The 22,055-nt window shown below is 40.7% G+C and overlaps 12 protein-coding genes across 12 annotated transcripts; 6 read left to right on the forward strand and 6 right to left on the reverse strand.

Annotated features, from left to right (window-relative positions):
* The first annotated feature begins 31 nt into the window (after positions 1 to 31).
* BCR41DRAFT_359822 (ribosomal protein S3Ae) lies at positions 32 to 2,126 on the forward strand. Its single transcript, XM_022025267.1, has 4 exons — positions 32 to 52; positions 441 to 495; positions 1,144 to 1,438; positions 1,549 to 2,126. The coding sequence occupies exons 1-4, from the start codon at positions 49 to 51 to the stop codon at positions 1,972 to 1,974; spliced, it is 780 nt and encodes a 259-aa protein (XP_021878279.1). The 5' UTR covers positions 32 to 48; the 3' UTR covers positions 1,975 to 2,126.
* Positions 2,127 to 2,278: 152 nt separating this feature from the next.
* On the reverse strand, positions 2,279 to 3,207 carry BCR41DRAFT_359829 (ribosomal protein L10e/L16; the record flags this gene model as incomplete). Its single annotated transcript, XM_022025268.1, has 2 exons — positions 3,121 to 3,207; positions 2,279 to 2,854 (listed from the first exon to the last, which is right to left on the reverse strand). The coding sequence occupies exons 1-2, from the start codon at positions 3,200 to 3,202 to the stop codon at positions 2,280 to 2,282; spliced, it is 657 nt and encodes a 218-aa protein (XP_021878280.1). The 5' UTR covers positions 3,203 to 3,207.
* A 646-nt stretch (positions 3,208 to 3,853) lies between these two features.
* Positions 3,854 to 5,083, reverse strand: BCR41DRAFT_359830 (cytochrome c/c1 heme-lyase). Its single transcript, XM_022025269.1, has 3 exons — positions 4,629 to 5,083; positions 4,433 to 4,516; positions 3,854 to 4,320 (listed from the first exon to the last, which is right to left on the reverse strand). Exons 1-3 carry the CDS (start codon positions 5,018 to 5,020, stop codon positions 4,080 to 4,082), a joined length of 717 nt encoding a protein of 238 aa, XP_021878281.1. The 5' UTR covers positions 5,021 to 5,083; the 3' UTR covers positions 3,854 to 4,079.
* Positions 5,084 to 5,137: 54 nt separating this feature from the next.
* BCR41DRAFT_359832 (mitochondrial ribosomal protein L11) lies at positions 5,138 to 5,891 on the reverse strand. Its single transcript, XM_022025270.1, has one exon. The coding sequence runs from the start codon at positions 5,833 to 5,835 to the stop codon at positions 5,383 to 5,385; it is 453 nt and encodes a 150-aa protein (XP_021878282.1). The 5' UTR covers positions 5,836 to 5,891; the 3' UTR covers positions 5,138 to 5,382.
* Positions 5,892 to 6,400: 509 nt separating this feature from the next.
* BCR41DRAFT_150433 (hypothetical protein) lies at positions 6,401 to 7,375 on the forward strand. The gene is made up of 4 exons (XM_022019592.1): positions 6,401 to 6,570; positions 6,696 to 6,861; positions 6,961 to 7,125; positions 7,217 to 7,375. The coding sequence occupies exons 1-4, from the start codon at positions 6,473 to 6,475 to the stop codon at positions 7,325 to 7,327; spliced, it is 540 nt and encodes a 179-aa protein (XP_021878283.1). The 5' UTR covers positions 6,401 to 6,472; the 3' UTR covers positions 7,328 to 7,375.
* Positions 7,376 to 7,410: 35 nt separating this feature from the next.
* On the reverse strand, positions 7,411 to 8,757 carry BCR41DRAFT_340064 (ribonuclease H-like domain-containing protein). The gene is made up of 3 exons (XM_022022181.1): positions 8,512 to 8,757; positions 8,121 to 8,374; positions 7,411 to 8,020 (listed from the first exon to the last, which is right to left on the reverse strand). Exons 1-3 carry the CDS (start codon positions 8,728 to 8,730, stop codon positions 7,450 to 7,452), a joined length of 1,044 nt encoding a protein of 347 aa, XP_021878284.1. The 5' UTR covers positions 8,731 to 8,757; the 3' UTR covers positions 7,411 to 7,449.
* Positions 8,758 to 10,575: 1,818 nt separating this feature from the next.
* BCR41DRAFT_373442 (hypothetical protein) lies at positions 10,576 to 12,049 on the forward strand (the record flags this gene model as incomplete). Its single annotated transcript, XM_022026776.1, has 3 exons — positions 10,576 to 11,414; positions 11,636 to 11,903; positions 12,023 to 12,049. 3 exons carry the CDS (start codon positions 10,576 to 10,578, stop codon positions 12,047 to 12,049), a joined length of 1,134 nt encoding a protein of 377 aa, XP_021878285.1.
* An 84-nt stretch (positions 12,050 to 12,133) lies between these two features.
* On the reverse strand, positions 12,134 to 15,317 carry BCR41DRAFT_359838 (tubulin-tyrosine ligase family-domain-containing protein). The gene is made up of 8 exons (XM_022025271.1): positions 15,156 to 15,317; positions 14,913 to 15,037; positions 14,442 to 14,748; positions 14,241 to 14,316; positions 14,006 to 14,146; positions 13,632 to 13,882; positions 12,772 to 13,491; positions 12,134 to 12,621 (listed from the first exon to the last, which is right to left on the reverse strand). Exons 1-8 carry the CDS (start codon positions 15,222 to 15,224, stop codon positions 12,211 to 12,213), a joined length of 2,100 nt encoding a protein of 699 aa, XP_021878286.1. The 5' UTR covers positions 15,225 to 15,317; the 3' UTR covers positions 12,134 to 12,210.
* A 118-nt stretch (positions 15,318 to 15,435) lies between these two features.
* Positions 15,436 to 16,052, forward strand: BCR41DRAFT_359841 (4'-phosphopantetheinyl transferase superfamily). The gene is made up of 2 exons (XM_022025272.1): positions 15,436 to 15,649; positions 15,781 to 16,052. The coding sequence occupies exons 1-2, from the start codon at positions 15,462 to 15,464 to the stop codon at positions 15,980 to 15,982; spliced, it is 390 nt and encodes a 129-aa protein (XP_021878287.1). The 5' UTR covers positions 15,436 to 15,461; the 3' UTR covers positions 15,983 to 16,052.
* A 155-nt stretch (positions 16,053 to 16,207) lies between these two features.
* Positions 16,208 to 19,559, reverse strand: BCR41DRAFT_150487 (P-loop containing nucleoside triphosphate hydrolase protein). Its single transcript, XM_022019593.1, has 3 exons — positions 17,488 to 19,559; positions 16,509 to 17,387; positions 16,208 to 16,389 (listed from the first exon to the last, which is right to left on the reverse strand). The coding sequence occupies exons 1-3, from the start codon at positions 19,272 to 19,274 to the stop codon at positions 16,215 to 16,217; spliced, it is 2,841 nt and encodes a 946-aa protein (XP_021878288.1). The 5' UTR covers positions 19,275 to 19,559; the 3' UTR covers positions 16,208 to 16,214.
* Positions 19,336 to 20,059, forward strand: BCR41DRAFT_373446 (hypothetical protein; the record flags this gene model as incomplete). Its single annotated transcript, XM_022026777.1, has 2 exons — positions 19,336 to 19,698; positions 19,787 to 20,059. 2 exons carry the CDS (start codon positions 19,336 to 19,338, stop codon positions 20,057 to 20,059), a joined length of 636 nt encoding a protein of 211 aa, XP_021878289.1.
* A 322-nt stretch (positions 20,060 to 20,381) lies between these two features.
* On the forward strand, positions 20,382 to 20,708 carry BCR41DRAFT_373447 (hypothetical protein; the record flags this gene model as incomplete). The annotated part of the gene is made up of 1 exon (XM_022026778.1): positions 20,382 to 20,708. The coding sequence occupies one exon, from the start codon at positions 20,382 to 20,384 to the stop codon at positions 20,706 to 20,708; it is 327 nt and encodes a 108-aa protein (XP_021878290.1).
* Positions 20,709 to 22,055: the final 1,347 nt, after the last annotated feature.

The raw sequence follows: 22,055 nt of genomic DNA on the forward strand, positions 1-22,055 counted from the left end.
CATTTTGTGTAGTAGTGTGTTCCTCCTCTTTATTCATTAATCCACACAATGGGTACGATTTGATGGATTTTGAATTTACCTAATCGGGAATGCGCACTATTTCAATGGAAGCATCAGAAAGTGTCGCCTTGGATGTGTTCGTTTGATATCCATGCTATCTCGAACATGCTGCTAACCATCGATTTATTTATTTTATCAATCCATCTAATATGTTTACCATCATCGACATCGTGAATACAACCACTCCACATATCAAACACTACTTTCGTAACTTTATTATTGTTGAACGTGCATGTACGTCCTGGAAACAATCGTGTCGATTTATAAACGAAAAATCAAATCATAACGGGAATAATCATCAACAACAAACACTGTTTTTCTCAATTACTTCGACCTGTCATTATGATCCATTCATCACGATATTTTACTCCAACTTTCAGCCGTTGGAAAGAATAAGCGTCTCTCGAAAGGCAAGAAGGGTCTCAAGAAGAAGGTGTAAGTCTCTTTAACAATAAGCATCAGTCCCCGGCTGCGTTCGATGCAGGATCTCTTATGTTTGGGAACCGGAGCTCAATACGGAGCAGGAAAAAAAAAAAAAAAAAAAAAAAGGATGCGACATGAAAAGATGAATTCAGGATGTCAATATCAAAGTCGAATGAGAATCTCTCTATATCATTATAAGCTACCTTTTCAACTTGATTGTATCAAGGACGCTTGGGATTCAACTAAAGAAAAACGACAAAGTCAGATCGAATTAGTCTGAGTGGCGGCATCTGCCATCAAGGCGATTTGAACCCGGAAGCTCGATTAGTTTTGCTATTGTGATCTAGCGATGAAGACCTGCTGAAGGATCTTTCACCTCATATTGATGCAGAATTATCTCGGCTCGTGTACTCAGCAGTCAATTCAGATGAAAAGATATCCACAGTTACTTTCGGCTTTGACAGTGGGTGCAGTCGGAAGATATTTTGACATGTCATGGCTCGTCGTTTTGCACCGATTGTCGCGAGTTATGATTAATTTTTCCCGGTCATAATTAAGAACAAATAAGGCGTTGAAAGGATAATTAAGGATCTAGGGCGGAGATATCAGCAATATAATGGATTCTGACCGATGTTGATTCCAATGATTTCCACCATCTAGCGTCGATCCCTTCACCCGCAAGGATTGGTACGATATTAAGGCCCCCTCCACCTTCGATGTCCGTAACGTTGGCAAGACCCTCGTCAACCGCACTCAGGGTTTGAAGAATGCCAACGACGCCTTGAAGGGCCGTGTCCTCGAGATCTCTCTCGCTGACTTGAACAAGAACGAGGAGTATTCGTTCCGCAAGGTCAAGCTGCGTGTTGATGAGGTCCAGGGCAAGAACTGCCTCACTAACTTCCACGGCATGGACATGACTTCGGACAAGCTCCGTTCCATGGTCCGCAAGTGGCAGGTAATGCTATGTCCACATTCTATATACAGCTATCTATTTATATATCTTTTTCGGATCATGTCGATATTCTCAATATCCTAATGAGGAGGTTTTTTTATCCCCTTTTACAGACCATCATCGAGGCTCACGTCGATGTCAAGACCACTGATGGATACTTGTTGCGTCTCTTTGCTGTGGCTTTCACCAAAAAAGGTGTCCATCAGGTCAAGAAGACCACCTACGCTCAGTCTGCCCAGATCCGTCAGATTCGTAAGAAGATGTTCGAGATCATGACTGCCCAGGCCACCTCATGCGACTTGAAGGAGCTCGTCCACAAGTTCATCCCCGAGGTTATTGGAAACGAGATTGAGAAGTCTTGCAAGGCCATCTACCCCCTCCGTGATGTGTACATTCGCAAGGTCAAGATCTTGAAGGCCCCTAAGTTTGATCTTGGCAAGCTCCTCGAGCTCCATTCTGGCGCTGATGTCGACACCACTGGTGCTAAGGTTGAACGCAAGGGTGACTTCAAGGAGCCCGCTATTCTTGCTGAGGTTTAAAAAGAAAATAAAAACGTTTCCCTCTAAAAAGCATTTTTTACCTACAGCTAACATGTCCCTTACGTCTCTTGTTCTTTGCTTTGTTCCTTCAAGTGAACTTTAATATCCTCATTATTTTGTTGTGGAAAATAAAAGAGAGAAAAATAAAGAGGTTTTATAAGATACAGGCTGCTATAACTCCATGGAGCAGCATTATCATGTATTAGTTTTTTTTTTTTTTTTTTTTTTTTTGCAGACCAATTGAAGAAAAGGTTGCATTTATTTTATTTTATTTTTTTCCGCGTTCACAAGCACTAGACACAACCTTAAGCCTGGCTACGAAGGGTTCTCTCAAAATAGGTATTGAGGGGTCCCTTCTCGTTAAGGTACTTAACGTAGCAGCCATCGGGCTGGAGGAGACCAGCAGAGCGCTTAGCAATATAGTCCTCACGAGAGAGTTTGGTGAAACCCCACTTCTTGGAGACAGCGATCTTCTGACGACCAGCGAACTTGAACTTGGCACGACGAAGAGACTCGATAACGACAGCCTTGTTGGTATCCTTGGTACGGATGGAGAAGATAACCTGGCCAATGTTTACGCGAGCAGCAGTACCCATGGGCTTACCATAAGCACCACGCATACCGGTCTGAAGACGATCAGCACCGGCGCAGGACAACATCTTATTGATACGCAAGACGTGGAAAGGATGGAGACGGACACGCATGTGGAAGGAATCCTTTCCAGAGTTCTTGGTGATGTACTTGTTGGCGCAAATACGACCAGCCTCAAGAGCCTCAGAGGAAATCTGCTGCTTCTCGTCGCAGAGCAAGTGGACGCAGAGAGGGAACTCGTCGACACCGGCCTTCTTGCGACCAAGATCGTAGATACGAATCTTGGGATCTAAATTAAAGAGCCACAAAAAAAATTCCAGCAAAACACCATTAGTTTTTCGAATTTTGCGTTATAATCGGATATCCGTGATCCATGTTCAAGTCCCAAACGCATTTCTTTCAATCCTCTCCTCTGAGCCGACAAGTACTTCAACCGATTGTATTGTATCGAACAAGAGCTCTCCTGACAATCTTCTGGCCCTCTTTATGCTGTCCAACTCACGAAATCAATAGCATTATTTATAGCCCCAAGTCAGGTCACGCTAATGTACTAACCAGGGACACCACGGCAGAAGCGAGACTTAGGGTAAGCCTTGTTCTTCTGGTATCTGTAGCAACGAGCTGGACGACGACCCATTTCGACTACAAGGTATTAAAAAGCAATAAAATAACCAGAGTGGTAAGTGGTTAAAACAAAATGAGCTCCATGGTCCGAGTAAAAAGCAGTTTCTATTGATCACTGCCATCCTGCCTTGTCTTCTATACTGTCAATATTCTCAGCAGTAAGACTCATGCGCCATGATTGGTGTTGCCTGTCGAGTGATCCTGTCTGTCGCATGCGTATCATATATGTTTCTTGACATGACACGACACTAAGTCAATGCATTGAAATGCCTCCATGAATCCTGTTGATGGGTACTTTTTTTTTTTCTTTTAATTTTGTATAGTAATAATCGAGGCCGAAGGTGATGTGAATGAGGGATATTGTGATTTCTTTAACATAAAGTTATGAACCGAATTCCAAAGTTTTCTTGAAACACTCGAGAATGTATACATAGTATGTAGGATTATGGATACACCAATGGTGACACTGACATGCGATAAGCATGTAGATCAGTCGCATATTGTTGGATGGATTGATCAATTGTTCCTTCTTCCAAGCGATGGATGGTCCTCCAGCCCCTAGTGAAAACGATCTATCTGTCAAAAATTACATTTTCTTGGGAATGAGATTGAGAAGGAGCAACACGTCAACACAGTATGCAGATCTCATATTCAGTCAGAATACGGCTTATTTTATGCTCTTAAGGGTCACAAATCCCGGAATAATTCTGTGCCTGTCAATTGTATTATTACTTCAATGGGTGGAGAAAAAATAAAATAAAATAAAAGTAATCTATGCTCTACATAAAAAAGTTATTACACGGCAGGAATGGTTGGGGTTGCTTCTGCTTGGTATGTTATACATTTAACAAATCTTGAATTGTTGCTTTCTCTTTTCTTTTTTGACCCCTTTAAGCAGTTTTGGAAGACGTCTGTGACTCACTCTTAAACCGTGCAAAGGCTTCGCGAACGCCAAACTTGAGTCTATCCATAGCACTCTCCATAGAATCTAGAGCCGGACGGACATCCAAGTGAAAAACTGGCACATCGTTGGCGACATCATCCTGTCCACCATAATAGTCGATAACATAACGTACTTCCTTGCCACACCGATCGATGATCCAATCATGACGATCAAAAGGTTTAGGAGCGCTGTGCATATGTGCATACCAAAAAAAAAAAAAAAAAAAAAAAAAAAAAAGTTTAAATAAGTGATTGATATAAAAACGTCACCTTAAAAAAAACGATCACTTGTTCAACTCACCCAAAAAAACCCATGATTCTAGCCTTTGGACTGAGTTGCTGAGGCCGGCCCTGGAAACGAAGGAGTTTAGGTTCACAGCAGGTACTAAAATATAACGTTACTCGAGATGCTGATTGTTAAAAAAGGGCAACTATCCTATTTGGCTATATTGACAGGAAAAAAACAGTGGTGGATAGAAGATGTATGGGTAACATACTCAGAATGCTCCTTTTCCCATTTCATGACTTCATTCCAAGCTTCCTCGTTCATCCAGTTATGAATATCGACCATCGTTTCGATTGCATCTTCGGGAGTCTCCCAACCCTTTCTACGAAGAGCATTATAAAATTGTTGGGGCGAAGGGTATTCCCATTTGGAACTATCATTTGTTTTGGCTTTAGGAATAGAGGAAATTACTCTTTCAGTAGGGAGGGGTATTTCTTGGTCAGGAAAGGGTGATTGAGCTAAATTAGGAATATTATTATCTGGGTTGAGGCTTTCTCCATTTTCTTGCCGGTGCATAGGACAACCTGGAGGAGGCTTTGGTGCTTGATGCATGGGGCATGCAGGAGGTGGGTTAATGGCAGTGGTGTCCTTTCCGGGCGACATGTCTGAGTTGGTTAGAAGATGGAGTTAGATTAAGAATAGAATGCTCGGAAATGCGAAAAGGAATGCCTGTTCATTCCACACACTGTTAAGAGAAATGAAAAAAGGAGTAACAACAAACGACAAGCCACGAAATGTGATTTAATATCAATATCCGATCTGGTGCAATTGCTGACCAAGCCTAATGTCGCAGAGTAAAAAAAGAAAAAGAAAAACGCCCTTACAAAACGTGGGAGGACTGTACACTCAAGGATTTCACATGTGCCATGCTTGTTTAAAGGTCTATTTTACAAATAAATGTCATTCGGATATCTAATACTCTTCTTTGGCTCGAAAACATATTTCCCAATTTTCTCCTCTGAATATTATGCGACGACTTCAATACCCATCGATCTTGCACTTCCAACAACTCCCGCACAAATGCCTTTAAGTGACAAATGTTCCATGCCTTCGTCTGCCTGCTTGATCTTTGCAATTTCGTAAACTTGCTTCAAGTTGACTTTGCCGACAAACGGGTGTTCCTTGCCAATGTTAGTAGCGCCCTTCTCGATCCCTGCGGCACGTTTAAGGAAAAAGGAAGTCGGTGGTGATTTTGTGACAAATGTGAATGTACGGTCACCCTTAACAGTAATAATGACAGGCAAAGGCGTTCCAGGTTCAACGTTCTTGGTTCTGTCATTGAACTGTTTACAGAAATCCATCGACTTGACACCACGCTGACCGAGGGCAGGGCCAATAGGAGGAGATGGAGTGGCCTTCCCTGCAGGGACAACCAGACGCAAGAGGGATGCAGCGGCAGCAGGAGCTTTCTTGGACATTCTGTTGATGGCCTCAAGATTGAAAGATGTAATGAATAAATGGACTGGTTAGTGTCTTTTATTTCGGCCAAACACGGTGAGCAGCCACAACATTTTTTTTCATAGCCACACAAAGTTTGTGGCTGCTCGGGTGTTCGAAGAGCTTGACGATTTTCAGTCTGTTTTTGATGCATCACCACTCAGAAGGATTTTACCATTGATGCTTCTTGGAGCCACCAGCGTAACTGCTATCAGGGTTCCATGCCATATCACACTAGTAAAATTCGCTTGTGAAAAATTTTTGGGATTCGTTTATACGATCCAAATCGTCTGGATTACATGTCATACCCATATGCCGTGTCTACAAGGAATTTGGACTATGACATCCAATGTCTTTGCTGTTTAACAACGTCGCCAAATAGCACTTGAAATTCCTCTTATGGTCGCTGCATCCTGTATAGCCTTTGAGAGAGCCATTATGGAGATAATCATGTTTCTTCCAGCCTTTATTGCTGCAAATAGAAATAACATGCGCTTGATATTTGTACATGATCAATAAATCGACAATTTCAGTAAAAGTCGTTCACAGAAATCTTAGGCTTCCTCTTAAATTTTAATTTTTGACTTTTGCTTTACTTTTATTAAACAATTACTTGTGATGCCGTTTGACAACTTCATGCAACGGAAATTGTCATCAAATATTTTTGGAAAACAAGCAGCTTTGTTGTTGCTTACATTACTATGTTTCTTTTCAATGTAAGCATCATGGTTAGGTTTTGTAAATGTTCATTATACATTTGAGAATGATGTGTATATTGTTGAATTGACAAATAGTTGCTTTCCTTTCCTTCCAATCATATCAACCATCTTAATTCACCCAGACTACCAAGCGCTTTATCATTGTCAGTAGTGCCGCCAATGTCAGTCTCAACTCGAATTGCCTCAGATACTTTTAAAAGACAGCTAGGGCCTGATACAACAATGGATCCTTTAAGCTACACATGCGAGGTTGTAGGAGAATGTCTCGCATGTAGTACTCTGCAAATCGTAAGAGGCGGAGGCATAGAAGTTCAGGGACAATTCGTCATTTACTTCTAAGAGCGTCGAAACTAATGTTCAACCTCATTCTATTTATTTTCCATTCAGCAAACCGAAAATGTCTGTAAAGAAACTCACAATCGACAAAGGATAGAATGTCATTATGTTGATCCCAGAAAGGAAGAAGACGAGGACCTTAAACTCAAGCTTCCCACATATAGATCATGCCTCCATGTCAAAGCAGTCGAAGCGAGGAAATTCGCACATTTTTTTGTAAGAACTCTCTCTATTGGACTTACTGATGCATTCTTAACTGATGTGTTCCTATCATGATTCAACGCTAACCTTGGCTAGTCTATGCTAGTCTATGAATGTGTTCCTAGCTTTTTTCTCAGGTTTATTGTTAGTTTGGAGGAAACGCAAGCTTGCAGCTGCTCAGTATAGGCGCATGGCCAGAAGGATAGGCATTGCATAAAACCCATTTCTTCATTTCAATCAAGAAAATAAGCATAAAAACAGCTAATAGAAAATGATCTGCTTTGCATTGTGCATGCTTAGACATAACATAATATTTAATTAGCCTGTTTGATTCGAGTCTCATACTTGAAGTTTTAAAGTAGACTTTTTGTTCTTTTTTGCCTTGGTAGCCAATTTCTTGGCTTTGAGTGCAAGTGATGAATCCCATGCCTCCTTATGCTTTCTATACAACAGAATAGTTATTCGAGCATCCTCGACACTAGAATGAGATCCTTGTTGGATCTTAATTCCCAAAATCTCCTGGGCGAGCTTTCTGAGTGATGGGGTTTTGCCTTTAGCTAGAGCTCTGAACGGTTGGTATCTGGAGGTATCACGGATTAGTCTCTGTGGGTGTTCGAGCAATAGAGCCTTGAAATCATTTTGTAGTGCATGTCCAACAACTATTTTATCCTTGATAATATCAGCCACCTGCTTTTGGGCGTCTTTAAAATCTATTGCCTTGGCAAGGTGTCTTGGCGTGATGCCACTGACCTCAGTGCGAAAATCTGTCACACGTTCCAGTGGACGGACATAGAGATCCAGGACTGTAACGCCATGATAGTTGACAATACTGACTCGAGCTAAAGCTGACTGTTCACCATCTGGCCCAACGCCTACCATCTCACAATCAATCCCCACATACTTTCCAATCCTATCAAGATAGAAGTATCGACGGTTAGATGCTATGATCTCAATAAATACCATATCATGCTTTATATTATATAGATTGAATAGTGGTCAGAATCATTTACTTGTGTTTTCCAGTTTCTGTTGGATCATACTCGTGCTTGCACCCTGATTTCCCGTATGCCTTTTCAAGATCCTCTTTTGAAATATCATCAAACCATAGTTGAGTAGTATCGTGTTTAGTTCCAGTAACAATGTTCAAGTTTGGTATTTTCGTTCTAGCTGATGTTGCGTCTTGATCATCATCAAAATCTGAAGATGAGCGCTTTTTTGATGCGTTGTAAACGGGTATAGTTTTGCGAGGGGAAGGTTTAATAGTCTTAAAAAAAAAAAAAAAAAAAAAAAAAAAAGAAAGGAAGGAAGCTAATGTAAGCCAGTTGAAGGAGAACAGATATAAAAACAAGCCCCAGCATAGCTCCATTCAAAGACAATACTATTCTGAAATATATGACATACAGAGATAAGGGTTTTCCAGTTTGAGGACGGCGCTGATTTTGCGACGATAGAGGACGAAACTGTCTTTTCATGTGTCGTCTCCTTAACAACTTGGACAGTCTTCTTAATTTTGGCTTTTTTCTTAAAACTCTTAGGCTTTTTAGACAAAGCCTCAGAATTCGCTGGCTTTCTTGACTCTGCTTCTTTACTAGAAGAAGCTGTCTTGAAATGTTTCGGCATTTTAAGCAGGAAAATGAGAAAAAGAACGATGCCAACAATGAAGCAAAACAACAACAAACAACAATAAACGTGACTGTATAAATTTTAATTATTGGTGGCAAATTTGCTTTAGTAACCGTTAGTTCGTTTCATTTGGTCGTGATCCCATTATTTTTTGAGACTTGCTTGTTGTTACAAGTCTGTCACGCAGTGAGCTACCAAACCAATTCAATCATTAAAAATATATGGGGTGGTCTACAAGTCCACAGGTTGTCCATGTAGTCCATCCCATTAAAAACACCATCTAGATTAAGCACAGAATTTAATAAATTAACCAAAAAAGTATTGTCAAGCCAACACTTACAACTCTTTTAAGACAAAGGCCTTTCAGGACCTAGTCATATTTGTAGTAGACCAAATCCTGTTGTTGCTGCCGGCTTGATGTCTCTCCCTGGACTCAACAAAAGTTCTTTGCGCCAATACGAATGCGGTGATTTGCATTGGACTTGGGTCATTCAAGGCAAATCGTGGGCAAGCATCGAAGCATAGGATATTGACGAAGAAGCTTGTTGAAAAGGTAAAAAGAAAAAGAATTGACATTTAATTTTGAGTCTTTTTTAACATGGATTGTTAAATCGGGACTACTTCAGTGTAGGTTGTCACGAATGCTACACACCTGCCAAGTACCCATGATCACTCTGTGATGCTTTATTGGAGAATGCTCCTTGTCGATCCAAGTACTGTCGAAATCGTAAAGCATACTTTGATCGGAAACGAGGAAAGTATCGATAGAGGGGGATGGAGAAAGAGATGAGAGGAATCAAAGCAGCAAATAAAGTAGGTTGTCGCGTTCGCCAGAATAGTTGCTTTTCGTGAAAGATGTATTTGTTTCAACTCGCAAACATAGCAGGATGCAGAGGAACTTAGTTTTGCAGGTTCAGACTGAAATCAGTGACCGTATGGTAGTGTAATAGGACGCCCACGTAATCAATACTGAACAACCGCGCTCTCCCTCTCTTTGAACAATCTTATTTGTCTCAGCAGAAGAGATAGAGCAAGCGTATACTACAGCGAAGCAGGGTTCCAAAGCGTGCACGGGCGCATGCTTCAGTTGCTCGAAAAGGCTACAGCAAGATACGATCCTCTAAAGCTATGGAAAACTATGACAGAGAGCACATGAAGGCTAGGATTCGAGGTAGTAGGAGTTGCAAATTTCAAAGTATGCGCATTCATGAGGCTAATGTTGATCAATAAAGATACGCACCCTGCCTTTCGCAAGTACTGTTCTATTGACAGGCATATAAAATAAAAACTTGGATAGGTACTTGGTTGTAATGTGTGGACTTGCATATTGTTTTTTTTTACTATATTCTCTACGAACTTGTCTAGCTCAATGCATTCAAGAAGCTTCTCTTTCAAAGTATGATTCTTTTATCTTTATCATCGCTTTACACTTTCGCCGTGCCTGATTTATAGCCGTTAATTTAGGCTGAGCAGTAGCGTTGGACAAGATAAAAGACTGCGCTCAACTGTCCAATAATCATTCATCCCACAATGTGTTAGGCCATTTTTAAAATATAAGAATAAACAAATGAATTGTGTCACGGCCAAACGAACCGACCGTCGTTCGTTCCTTGAACACAAAGTTCTGATCACGGGACTTTACCCTTTAGCTTTCAGGGGTTTTTTTTTCAATTCTCTTTCTCATCATCTCGACCTTTTTCATCCTGTTATTTCATATTCAAATTGCTCAAGCCTTCATACCCTTCAAGACATAGCAAAGTCATTCAGTTTACTTTGGGTTATTGGCCTACTGAAGATAAAACCCAGTATTTCAAGGAAAAAAAAGAGACAGATATAGCAATAATGACCAAAGTCATTTCATTTCAAGAAGTGGCCAAGCACACCTCGGCCGACGACTGCTGGGTGATCCACAATAACAAGGTCTATGATGTTTCGGGCTTTGTGGCAGATCATCCTGGAGGAGAAGAATTGATTCTTGACCATGCTGGCAAGGATGTGACACAGTTGATGAAGGATGAACTCGAGCACGTGCATTCGGAAGGTGCATATGAGATGTTGGACGAGTTGCTTATTGGTCAGCTCGAGAATACAACCTCCACTACGACAACAACAAAGACTATTTCTTCCGATGGCGCCACAGGTATTATTCAAAGGACAACGATAACTACTGTCAAGACGACAACCTCGGCAAAAGGAAATATTGAAGAGGAAAAAGACCACACACATTTGGTTACGACCGATATTGCCGCCGATGTCAAGAAGGAGAAGTTTTTGGATCTCAGCAAGCCATTGCTTTACCAGCTCTGGAAAGCCAATTATCCTAAAGATTTTTACATGAAACAGGTGCATATTCCTCGACACTTGCCTTATTCTGCTCGTGTATTTGAGTCAGACTTTTTGGAAGTCTTCAGTCGTACACCATGGTGGTTGGTCCCAATCTTATGGTTGCCAGTCGTCGCATTGATGCTCTCATGGGCGATTCAAGGCGGAGAAGAAGCAGGAGCCTTGTCTGTTGAAAAAGCAGGATCCACTTTCTTGGCTGGTGTGATGACTTGGACATTAGCAGAGTATTCTATTCACAGATTCCTCTTCCATGTGGACGATCTTTTGCCTGACAGTACCTATTCCAATGTGGCTCATTTCCTTTTACATGGAATTCATCACTATCTTCCCATGGATAGGTAATTTTCTTTTTTATATACACCCTGTGTGACCTGATTAATGCAGGTTTTTCTTTTTTATCCTTTTTTGACCGAGCCGAAATGCAGACCCACCCCAACGAAATACGAATTCCCTGCTGTTCTGTCCTTTTGGTCAGCTGTTCTCATATTTGCCAGGGGTTTCTTAAGCCATAACATCGCGTAGCTCATTTTTTTTTTTTTTTTTTTTCTTTTACTTCAAGGTTGCGCTTGGTCATGCCTCCCGTGCTGACTATTGTCATCGGTACCCCACTGTACTTGCTGGCTCATACCTTGCTAGAAGCTCCTATGGCAAATGCATTGATGTCTGGGGTATACTTTGGATACATTTGCTACGACATGGTCCATTATTATCTACACCATGCTCGTGTCTTCGAGTTCCATTTTAAGGAAATGAAAACCTATCATCTGGCTCATCACTACAAGAACTATGACAATGGATACGGCATCACTTCCAAGATCTGGGATCGCGTAAGCTTAGCACAAAGCCCTTTATTTCCTATTTTTTATGTCAATCAATCTGCTCTACCGCAACCGTAATATGAAAGAGACTGACTCCTCTATTTTGCTATCGTATTTTCTCGGAATAGGTCTTCGGCACGTTATTGGAAATGTAATCAATAATTACCAAAAAACATCAAATAATTTCAAGAAAACACATACCTTCATACAATGACAATACATATTATAATATTAGTTTTATATTCCTGATTGTAAGTTTATTAGAGAGTTATTGTCGATTTTTTATTATCTCTTACACTTTCTTTTAAGATTTAAATTACAAAATGTTAAAGGCCTTGAGAGCCTTGTTAATATCTCCAGCACGAGGATCCACCACGGTTAAAATATTGTTCAAGAATTCTGGGTCGTATTTACAGGCTCTAGTACAGTCAGGCGAGAAGTTGACTTCAACAATAACAGGCTGACAGTTATCCTTCAACATTACATCAATGCCATAGACCGAGAACGCTTCATAAGGTTGTGTCTTGGCCTTGGCATCCTGAGCACCCAATCCTTGAGGTTGAGACTTGACAACAGCTGCAGCAAAGATGGCCTTAATGGACTCGTTGATGTCTGCCTGGATGTCTGCCCATTTCTTGTCGTGTTTGCTTGAATGCTCTTTCTCAAAATTCTCGATGAATTTAGTGTACAGCAACTGTGTCAAGTTGTAGTTGCCATAATTCATGACCTACAAATTTCGTTTTAAAGTATGCACAGCGCTTTCGGTTAGGGAAGATTTGGAGACAAAAAACTTGGAAGACCCCCCATGAGAATAAAAAAAAAAACAAAACCCTCAATCGTCACAAAAAAAAAAAAAAAAAAAAAAAAAAATGCATACAGTAAAGTGCTTCTCATAGTTATCAAAGTCATTAAGCTCGAATGGTTGGTTGGCCAGACGGATCCAGAACATTTTGTAGACCATCAACTGGAACTCGTATTCTTGGCTTGGATCGCCTTCAACCTTATGGGTTGCCTTCAATAATACAATGTATCGCAAGTCGAATTTGCGGCCTTCATAGAGAACAGGCGTCTGGATGTACTCTTGCACAATTTTTGGACCAGTATCTCGAAGTCTAACCAAGGGGGCTAACTCCTGTTGAATCGTAATTTGCAGACCACGAGCCATGTTCCATGGCTTGCATATCCATAAGTTCCGATGTCCATGCGCTTGATTCCAGAGATAATGACCCACAAACTGAGCCAACTCTGTAGTAAGGTTGTAAGTAGTGGATGACCATGGGACAGTCCCATAAGCTGCCTTGATCAATGCTGCCAGATTATGTTTAAACGTGACACAGGACTCGTTCTCGAGCTGATTGATTGTTTGTCCTTTCGTTAGCTTATCAAACTCCTTGAAATCTTGAGAAAACCAAAGCAGATCAGCTTGCTCTTCAGAGTCAACAAGCTCAATGCTTGGTAACTTGCAGTTGGTAGCCACCCATTCTGTGGTCGTGTAGAGACGCAATTTGTGATTCGATTTCTGAGCTGGGGGACGAGTCAGTGTCTTTACGAAGGGCTGTTCAAAAGGTTTGATCTCATTGTCCTCCATTTTGTCAGACTATTGTTTTCGTGGATATATAGCATAAACATACACATGCACAAATGCTCCATTAGTGTTTTTTTTTTTTTTTTTTTTTTTTTTAGTGAGCGAAAGTAATATATCGATATAGATCTCGAACAGCGTTCATCAATCCATACCTCATAGACGGCAATGAGCTCTGCAGCATCTGCAGAACCATTGAAAAGTTGAAGATAGGCTTTGCGAGTGATGGGATCTTTGATATCCGCGGGGACGAAATCACGAGTTAGAGCTCCACCCTTTGGAATGTCTTCGATTGGGTAGATAATACTGTAAGAAACTGTTCCACGTCCGACATAGATGAAGGGTGCGCAAATACAGTTAGGAGTATCCGAGTGGGCCATTGATGATCCTACTTCGTCCATAATGTCTTTTTTTTTTTTTTTTTTTTTTTTTTTTATACAACCCGTATTACAGGAGTATTGGTTAATAACGACTCATACATATACACAAGATTGAACGTACAAGTAGACAATGTGTGAATGAGACTTACACCATGCGCTCTCTTTCTTGGTCTGACCAGAAGGATCAACAACAGCGTATTCGTATGTTTGACTGAACTTCCACATCTCTGACATAATCTTGTTGATAGTGTCCTGCTTCTTCTTTTCGGCTGCCTTGGCTTCTTTGTCAACTGAAATAATAAGCATTCAATAAAACAAATATCAATTGATTAGATTACAACTTCTCCCGAATCTATTAAAGGGCTATATTGAACACAAACATACGTTTGACCTGGCCACCAATGGTTTCTTCAAGCTTCTTGAGGCTTTCAGCGTCATGATCTGGATGAAGAGTGAGCGACTATTTTTTTTTTTTAAAAAAAAAAAAGCATTAGTGTTTTTTTTTTTTTTTTTTTTTTTTTGGTAAAAACTAGTTTCATTTGTCTGATCCATGGTTTTAGGAAATTTCAAAAGACGTTGGCTCACCATCAAAGCAGCGATAACATCGCCTTTCTCGTTTTGAAGCGCGACCTTGGCACGATCCACAGATACATTACCCTGTGAGGCCACTAATTCGACCATGGCCTGATCGACTTCCAGATCAGGATAGTTGCTAACAGCTTCAGCATCCTCTGTAGTGGCTGTATGTTCCTCTTCTCCTTCTTCTTCATCTTCATCGACTGAGATATCCATCATAGAAACAAGACGTTCAACCAGTTGTGGATTGTCCAGCAGTTGAGCGCGCGAAGTTTCAGGTTTGGTGGTCCAGGCATGGTCAACAAGAAAAATATCACTATGAAAAAAAAAAAAAAAAAAAAAAAAAAAGAGTATTCGCTCATTTGGGGTTAGTTTTGTATAGTCGTGAGTATGTATTATTTCTGTCTGTTCGAGAGGCATTATGCTCGATACCCATTGATTCGGATTCATGTATATATAAACTGTGGTAACGAATATTACCCGTGCTTCTTGAGACCACCTTCTTTCTTGACATGAAGAGAATATTTATCTAAAGGGTCTCCATAATGAAGTTCAAGGTATTCTCCAGCATCAAATAGATCTTGGCCAAGCTTTTGAAAGAGGGGCTGTTATTTAAATGTTGACACGAAGAAGTAATAATTATGAGGGGAAAAGTAAGTAAAAAAAAGTAAAAAAGGATAATAACAATCATACTGTAAGTGCAAAGATAATAGCATGTATTACCTCCCAGAGATCCTCAGGAATGCTTGCCAGCTGGTACTGATGGATCTGAAGAAATTGCTTATATTCCATTGGTAATGATCTAGAGATGCATATGGCAAAAAAGGAAGAGAAAAATGTACTAATTGTATATTCAATTAGATATAAATGTCCCCCACAAAAATATTTTTTTAGGCAAGTTTCATTTTTCTATAACAATGCCTTCTTCGTTTTACGTGACACTGACAGGACACTAAAAAAAAGTGGTGGCTGCTCCAATGTTTTGTTATTTCTTTCTTCCTAGCTACTATCAATAAAGCAACCTTCAGGATGACAATCCTGGGCATTGGTATCGATATCTTGCATCTGCCTCGTATCAAGCATATCTTGATTCGCCATCCAGAAAGATTCCTCACACGGATTCTCACAAAAACAGAGCTACAGGAATACCGGGTTTTATTGGAGAAGACAAGCGGAAAGGTTGATGTTGACGCGCCTGTACGGTACCTTGGGGCCAGGTTAATAATTTTTTTTTCCCCCTTTTTCTTCTTCTTCTCTCGCTCAATACAGAGCATACCGAAACATGAACAGAACAGCTTCGTAAGATATCAACCTTAATCTGTTATTCCTCTATGACGGGAAATTGTAGATGGGCACTTAAAGAGGCCTCGTACAAAGCCGCGTTCCCACATCATAAATTAACATGGCAAGACGTTATTATCACCAAGAAAGATGGAAAACCTTGTTTGATCATTCCAGAGAAGGATCGCTTTGGAATAGGGAAGGCCCATGCGTCTGTATCACACGATGGCGAATACTTAATAGCTCAAGTGCTCTTTGAGGTACCATGATCCATTCCTGATCGGAGCAATGCCTTAATAACTACACCCAATTTTTTTAGAAAGAAACGCCTTAGTAAACCAATTCTTTTTTTTTTTTTTTTTTTTTTTATATTACTATTATTATTATTATTATTATTATTATTATTATTATTTTCTTTTCTATGCTACTATTACATGTTAAAATTTATTTAGTTTTGTAAGATGCAATTTTTTTTTTTTTTTTTTTTTTTTTTGGTGTCTTCTATCGGTTGGCTTTGCGGCTAATCTGAAGTTTCTTAGCTGTAATCTCAGCCTTGGTCATGGGCACCAAACGTGTTCCTTCCCGTCTCTGCCAGATTTCTATTGGTGGTAGTGGCCAGTAATTCGGACCAAATGTGATGTCTGTCATGGCTTTTTGTGTCTTGTCGTCAATTTTACTGAAATCGAAAAAGATGACACGAATATCAAATGTTAAAAACAAGCCTTTGAGCTATTGATCATCCAAAAAAAAAAAAAAAAAAAAAAAAAAAAAAAAAATCTTGAATGAAATACTTACATGATCCGCTCCTTGGATGCACGAATAAGGCCAGTGCCATTAGCAAGTGCAGCCATCCACTTTGGTTCTATGACCGTCAAACCCTTGAGGTAAGTCTTGGAAGGCTTGCCCTCGATCTCTACTGCCTTAACCGTTCTCTGTAGATCCTGATATACGACCATAGGAGGTGCCTTTTCCATATTGAGGCCGAACAGAGCCGAGCTCGGATGGATGTATACGCTCTCTTTGGACCACATTGTCACATAAGGTACTGCCTTGGCCTTTTTGGAATAGTGCTCTTCTACTGTGCCAACCAAATCTTTACGAACAGCGACCTGATCTAAAAATGCACATGCTACAATCTGACGTATAGCAGTCAGTTGTCTGGACGTGGGTTTCTCCATGTAAGGATCAAAGACTAGCGAAGATACTGTAGGACTATTGGCAAAGCTATCTTGAACCAAGCGTGTAAGTTGCCCACGAAGTTGATGGATTTCCTGCATTGCTTTGTATCGGACAAAATTTTCTACGCAAAACTTCTCCTTGTCTGTCTCGCGTTCATACGCACCCACGACATTAAGAATTTTAGCCATATCGTTCAGGGGATCTAGAGCCTCATGGATTGCTTGGGACTTGTAGAACTTTTGCCGAGTTCGCTTATTCTGTTCCTTGCGAAGAATCTTTTCGTTTTTAATACATTGTAATTCCATCTCATCCAGTTCATCCAGCTGAGGACCACTCCATTTGCTGGTAGAGGACTCATCATCGCTTTCGTCATCCGAATCACCTGGTCTAGAGATATCTAATTGGAATTCTTTTACGAAGATATCACCGACTGAAAGCGCAGCGACAATAGCAATTACATATGGGAAGCAATTCTCCTGATGCGCAAGCGTCAACCTGAAAAAAAAAAAAAAAAAAAAAAAAAGTCAATTCGTATTCATTGGTCAATAGTTGTAAGTCAACATCAGAATGCATTCAAGTGCTATCAGCACATTACATTTTGGCGAGACGAGGAACTAGAGGAAAGATTGACATTGTCTTGCCAAGCTCAGTGATACTCTTTTTGTTAGTATTTTCAAGAGCATTCAGATAAATCAGGCGTTGTTCCGACTGTCGAAGGTCCTCGCGATTTGGCGGCGTAGGGAAGGGGAAGTTGACGACATTGTCAATGTGCATACTTTTCATTTGCAGTACAACACCATCGATGGGCATCTTCTGAATTTCTGCCTCAGACGCGGTGGGGAACTCGTTTTCATACACGGCAGAGCTATATAATCTATAGCAATGACCGTGGCCAGTACGACCTGCACGACCTGCACGCTGAGTGGCACTGGCTTTGGATGTCCATCCAACCTGGAACGTCTGGATACCTGTCTCCTTATCATAGTGGCGTTCTTTGGATTTACCGCTGTCGACTACGTACTTGATACCCGGAATGGTGATCGATGTTTCTGCCACATTAGTGGCAATAACGCACATTCTTGAGCCAGGTGGAGGAGGTTGAAAGACTTTCATCTGCTCTTCTGTTTTGAGCAACGAATAAAGTGGGAGGACGTATAATGGTGCAGTTCCAGCATCAGGAGTCTCTTCCAAAACCTCATCTCCTTCAAGCAACTCCTCTTCTGAATCAGAAGCATCCAAGTCAAATGTTTCATCATCCTCTTCTATGCCTTCAATCTCGGGGATAGTCTCAGCTTCTCCTAGTGCTATGTCCTCCAGCTCTACGTCTTCGTTGCGAGGATCCAATGCCTGATTGGCTGGAGCGTCGTCTTTTGAATCTTCCTCCCTCTTATCACTGGTATCTGTTTTGACCTTCTTGCTTCTTCTCATACGGTCAAGCTTGGTCTCGAACTTTGGCGCCTTATTGTCGAAAGGAAACTTCTTTCGTAACTTTTTGACGAGTGTCATGATTTCAGCCTGACCAGATAAGAACACCAAGATTCCACCATCGGGCAGACGAGTATGAATTTTGGTGATTTTCTTGTACGCCTCTGTGACATAGTCTATCTCCGGTGTTCTCTTATTGAAATGCATAGTAACGCCATAAGTTTTCTTGACATCCACGCTGACAACAGGAACAAGGTCCTTGATCTCTTCTTTCATCTCATTCGAGTCCTTATCATCATCTCCATCGGTAGCTCTCTTGGCTTTGTTAGGGCTACCAAAAAGTCTTTCATTCTTTGTGAACTCTTCAATGACAAGGGTAGCAGACATGATGATCAACTTTAGTGGTTTGGTTGTCTCACGACATTTCTTGCTCTCCTCACGACGAAGGCGCACAATACGGCTGAGAGCACCTATCAAAATATCAGTATTCAAGCTGCGCTCATGGGCTTCATCAATAATGATAGCAGAGTACCTGCGTAGCAGGAAATCTGAATTGAGCTCCCGTAGTAGCACACCATCTGTCATGAACTTCATCACAGTATCAGGCGATGTCGTGGCATCGTAGCGGATTTGATGTGAAACCTTTGATGCTGGCAAGTTCAGCTCTCTAGCGACACGAGCGGCCATTGATACTGCTGCAACACGACGAGGCTGAGTGATGCCAATCATGCCAGGGTTGGGACTGTCGGGATTACCGTATCCTGCCTCATACAAGAATTGGGGTACCTGAGTTGTTTTTCCTGAACCTGTTTCTCCCTTGATGATGATGATGTCATTATAAATGATTTTTTCCATGATATGTTGCTCCTCTGTGCAAACAGGAAGAGTTAAGCGCATCTCCTGAATTTCTTGATCCCTGTCTACATGGACATGGAAAGCCTGAAGCATAATAAACATCTATTTCAGCATGGTCTCTCCTTCACCTTGAGCAAATGGCGACATTATTATACTACGGGTGATGTGCTTACCTCGCCGATATCGCCTTCTTCAAGCTTGTCTACTATTTCGACTCTATTGCCCAAAAGGTCTCTCTGTGGCTCAATGCGGCTTGAAACGTACTCTCCTGTTCTCACAGGAAGGCTATCAATATTGGATATGGGCTTTTCCTCTTCTCCATCCTCCGCTGTTGCCAACCCTCCTAGGTCTGTCATCCAGCCACGCCGCTTCTTCCTGGCTGGCTCGCCTGATTGATCGCCTTCTTGATTACTGCCATTATGTTTGCCGTTTGCCTTCTCACTTTCATCGTTTGATGAACTATCGTATTCAGAATTGGAACTATCGAACGAGCTTTCACGCTCTTTTTGTTTGGTCGCCTCTTTTTGTGCACGGATCATAGCAAGCCGAGACTATGAACCAAAATAAATAAAATAAATCAGATCTTCCTGCACTATGGAGTCGTCCTTACATAGAAATCTCTGGTTCGTGCAAATATTCTTCATCTTACCGGTTTCTTTCCCGGTGCGGACTTTCTAACGAGGACTGAGGATCCAACTTTCAAAGCGCTTCCTGTAACAACTGATGTAGGTGTTGACCTGGCTACTGTTTTTGATATTTCTGAAGCTGATGTCACAGATATAGATGGTTTTGCATTTTCCATTTCCAAGTCACTGTCATTCGCTTTTGAGCCTCCACCGCCATCATCGTCACTATCATCATATTCATCATCTTCCAGGTCATTATAGTCATACTTCTTGTCCACAAAAAGTCGGACGGTTGGATCTGATCGCTGTAATCCTTGGCGTTCTTCATGAAGTGCTCTCCTGAGTTTTTCCTTAGTCGTCTCCTTATGTTGTCCAAGTGTACGACTTGACTTCAAGAGATCAGAAGACCATGCCTGTTCCTCCAGCTTTTTGAATAAATCGCCCCGTGCCTCTTTCTTCAATTTTTTCTCCTATAAAGGTCAATAGCCATAAAAAATATTAAAAAAATGCATTGTAAAAAGTTTGCTACTAAACCCAAAGTCCATGTGCTCACAAGTAGGATCTGGTCCATTGGTTATTATAAATGTATTTGCTTACAATGTATTTTTCCAATCGCTTTTTTTTCTTGCTGCTCATTTGGGGCTTGGATGCCTATGGAAGAAGGATAATGTTAAAAAATAAAGTAGACGAGCATTGCTTCCAGTTGATTAATGACACAGATCAAGCAAAAAGAAGTAGTAGTCGATCATGTTTCGTAGCTTTAAGTACACACCTCTTCATTATACTTGATTGCTTCTGTGTCCACTTTTCCGGTAACCAAAATTTCAGCATTGGTATCAACTCTGTTCGATGGAGAGACATTGTAAGCATTTGGAGAGCGGCTCAACTATTCCTGTACAAAGATCAATAGAGCAAAAGAAAAAAAAAAAAAGTTCTCTTACGGCTGAATAACGGTTGGTTTAGTTGCTTTTCGTCCACCATCTCTGGCATTGGGATGTGGCTTCGATGTTCTATTGCTTGAAGCTCTCGCTCTTTCATTATAGCGAGGCCTGTTCTTCCCCATGACGCACTATTGTATCTTGGAGTGGAGAGAAGGGGGATAGAAAGTATGTTGTTCTTGATACAGAGAAGTATCGTATTGCTTCAAGTTTTGTCTTTGAATGCAACTTGAATGGTAAGAATAAGAATGTAATGGATGAACAGCAACTTGGGGCTATTTTTTATTATTGTTATTGCTGTGACTGGCTCCAGAACCTTCACTGGCTCACTTCATGAACCATAAATCTAAATAACAATATTATAAAAGCACCTACGCTTTTTCGAGACATGTGTTTCTGCTATATCCCAGGTGATTGCATATACTGCAATGTCGTTGCGCGGAAGACTGACAAGGCAATTATATGCTGAATACCAATGATAATAATGTAAGGTTAAAAATACAACACGCAGCAGGTTAAAGGAATAGTAATTTGTAAACTAAGGTTAGTATACCTTCGCCTTTGCTCTGGTCTTTCACTTTCACCGAGGTCGTCGGGACTGACGCTTCGTCTGCAGGCCACCGCAGGCTCGATTCGATTTGTACGGGGTCACTAACAACGTATCAGCGAGGATGGCGCAATGGGAATATTGGATATGAAACTCACCCTTCATTGCTTAGACGTGTACTTCAGTTGTGTCCTGAGTGGCCGTAAATACTACACGCTCTCATTTTAGGAACACTACTATCGGTAACAACGATAGAGTTAAAAAATAATCAAATAAAATAAAATAAAAAATAAAAATAAAAAATAAAAAATAAAAATAAAAATAAAAAATAAAAAATAAAAATAAAAATAAAAATAAAAATAAAAAGATTATAAAGTAACATATCTTTGCCTCTGTTCAGGAATAACATTCTGTGCAACACTACTGAAAGTGCGGTGAAGACGGTAGCCCAAGGTCGGCAAACACCAACCACTACAGCGCCAAAATATAAATAAATAAATAAATAAGGTGTTAAGGAAACTGCTGAAAACGAAAGGTATTCTAGTAAATGATCGTGAGAGGCTACAGAACTTAAATAGAGGCCTCATAATGGAGCATTGATCTCTTGTTACTTTCTTACGTCGTCTTCAATGTTCATATCATGTTGCAGTTTAAATTTTGCATGGCTTATTTTTATTGGTCTTGGGCGAAATCATTTCCTTCGGGCAACTATTTAAACAAACACACGGCCTATGAAAAGCAATTATAGGGTTATCGCCATTCAAGTCTTTAG

The sequence above is a fragment of the Lobosporangium transversale genome (assembly GCF_002105155.1).
Source record: "Lobosporangium transversale strain NRRL 3116 chromosome Unknown BCR41scaffold_39, whole genome shotgun sequence".
In the NCBI taxonomy this organism is placed as follows: Eukaryota; Fungi; Mortierellomycota; class Mortierellomycetes; order Mortierellales; family Mortierellaceae; genus Lobosporangium; species Lobosporangium transversale.